The 2276-nt window shown below is 44.6% G+C and overlaps 1 protein-coding gene across 1 annotated transcript in view; it reads right to left on the bottom strand.

Annotated features, from left to right (window-relative positions):
* Positions 1-2078, bottom strand: part of LOC104820986 (F-box/kelch-repeat protein At5g15710) — a 2675-nt gene extending 597 nt beyond the window's left edge. The window contains exon 1 of the mRNA XM_010551683.2: positions 304-2078. Coding sequence (XP_010549985.1) covers positions 312-1670 — 1359 coding nt within the window. The 5' untranslated portion in view covers positions 1671-2078 and the 3' untranslated portion in view covers positions 304-311. The remainder of the gene's footprint in view (positions 1-303) is intronic.
* Positions 2079-2276: the final 198 nt, after the last annotated feature.

Below are 2276 nucleotides of genomic sequence, written 5' to 3' on the forward strand. Positions count from 1 at the left end.
AAAAAAAAAAAGGGGGGGGGGGTGAGATGGATAAGGAACTGGTAAAAGAAAATAAAACTCATGTACAGACAGTAACTTGCAGTGAATGAACCCTTTTTTTTTTGAAACTTACAAGCTTCTTCGACCATGTCATGTCATCATCCTAGAACAGAGTTCTACCGAATTCGAGGCCGATTTTAGCCGAATGCATCGTTGGTTACACATACAAAATGATACAGGAGGAGGCACAGATAGACGCGAAATCAAAATTCACTACTCTTCCATGAAAGAAAGCAGAAAAGCTTTGAAAGGGGAATGGCTTACGGTTTTTTTCACTGGACAGAGGCATCAAACCTTGGCTCATAAAAGCAAACTTGGCTGTTGCATGACTGAAGTGCACACCCAGCAATCCAAGACCAGACCTTCTTATCCACATCGTACAGAAGACCTTTCCCTTGATTCCACGATGTAAAGCATATCAAGTTGTCTTGCCCAAAGCACTCAAATCTCTCTGCCGACAGTCTCAACAGTGCTCGGAAGTACTTTGGCGGCATCCTACTTATCTCCACCCACGTAATCTTTGCGTGATCCAGCTCCCATACCCTCATGCTTTGAAGGGTACTGTAAAGGCCAATCCTTCCCACTAGAAACAATCGCTTCTGAGTCCCCGCAACCAAGTAACCATCTAACAAAGACCTCGGGAATTTAGCTGGAATGTGTTCCCATTTCCCTGTATCAAGACGGTACATCATCAAACCGAGTGGCGAGAGAGTCTCTAGATATAACCGGGAATCACAGTAAGCCATTTTTGACGAGCATAGGTTAACCGCAGGCATTATCTGGTGTATTGACCATCTGTCAGTTTTAGAATCATACACTTCGGTAGGCAGAGACCTGTCCCCATATATATCACTGGTGGCTATGACTTTGAACGATCTGTCTGAGCGATCCACAACCATTATCAATTGCCTCTGTTGGTTGTAGTGCATACTCGGCAGAGCTCTCCACTCTTGTGTCAAAGGATTACATACTAAAGTTTTAAAAGTGAGTCCATCGAGCCCCGAAAAGCAAACGAGACCACCTGATGAACCAACCAACCAGAAAGCCCATGGCGGCAAAAAGCTGAACGGAACTTTGTACCATGATTTCAATGGCAAGCTAAAAACCGAGCACTGCGATATCTGCGAGTTCTTCCAGAATGTGAGAAGACAAGGCCCGTGAGATGGCACTTGAGAGTGAAACTTAAGGAAACTACTGTCTTGAAGAATCGAGTTCCATCTCTTGCAAACAGACCGGAGCCGAAATATCATAAACGGTGGGACCCTAGCTAAAATCTCATTCAGCAAGTCCTCCGGCAGCATTGCCCATATACTGTCCTCCATCTGAACGTCTGGATGGGCTGGTTTACCGAATGTAGCAACCGTCTCTTCTTCGTCTAGGCCACGAGGTTTCGTCTTAACCACCTTCTTCCTAGAGGGACTAGTGTTTCTCGACCCGACTCGGCCTGAAGGGCTTGTATTTCTCGACCCAACAGTCCTCATCGGTGAAACTTGCTGCCGGGAACTCTCTTCATTTCCAGAAATCCCACTTCTCGTGGACGGAGAGCAAGCAACAATAGTTCCAGAATCTGATGATTTTCCGAGACTACCCATGCTCATCAATCCCCAAAACCCTAGACGCTCCGGTTTCATTCAAATCAAACCCGAAAGCTTACAGGCTTTAGATACAAACTATCAAGCTCAGATGTCAATTTCACGGATTAGACGACTACCCAGAAATCCTAAACCCTTGAAGCTCAACGGGTCATCGGCAAAACAACGTGCCACTACTAAGCGCAAAAACCCAAACTCTTTCGCATCAGATCCCCGAATGAGGATCTCGCAGACGAAAAACAGATAATGCGCGACGAAAAGCTCGCAATCGGGTATTAATCGAGCAGAAGACGCATGAAATCGCATAGATTGAAGGTAGAACGAAGGTTACCTCAGGATTTCTGCAAAACCCATCGTTGTTTGGCGTCCATGGAAAGAATCCCAGGTGGGTTTTTTTCCCTCGAGAACAGCGCGAGAGAAAGAGACCTAATCTGCCAACTCTCGACAAATTTTCCTTTTTCTTTTTAATTTCGGTTTGTCAGTATTCGAAATGAAGAAAAGGGGGCTAAACTGCAAACTACAAAAACACTGGGGAGGAAAGTTTAAAATTTGGAAAGAAAGTAGTCTGACACGCACCTCTTAAGAGATTTTTTCCCCCCAAGCCAAAATCAGATGAAAATATATATATATATATATATATATATA

The sequence above is a fragment of the Tarenaya hassleriana genome, unplaced genomic scaffold, assembly GCF_000463585.1.
Source record: "Tarenaya hassleriana unplaced genomic scaffold, ASM46358v1 Cleome32, whole genome shotgun sequence".
Lineage (NCBI taxonomy): Eukaryota > Viridiplantae > Streptophyta > Magnoliopsida > Brassicales > Cleomaceae > Tarenaya > Tarenaya hassleriana.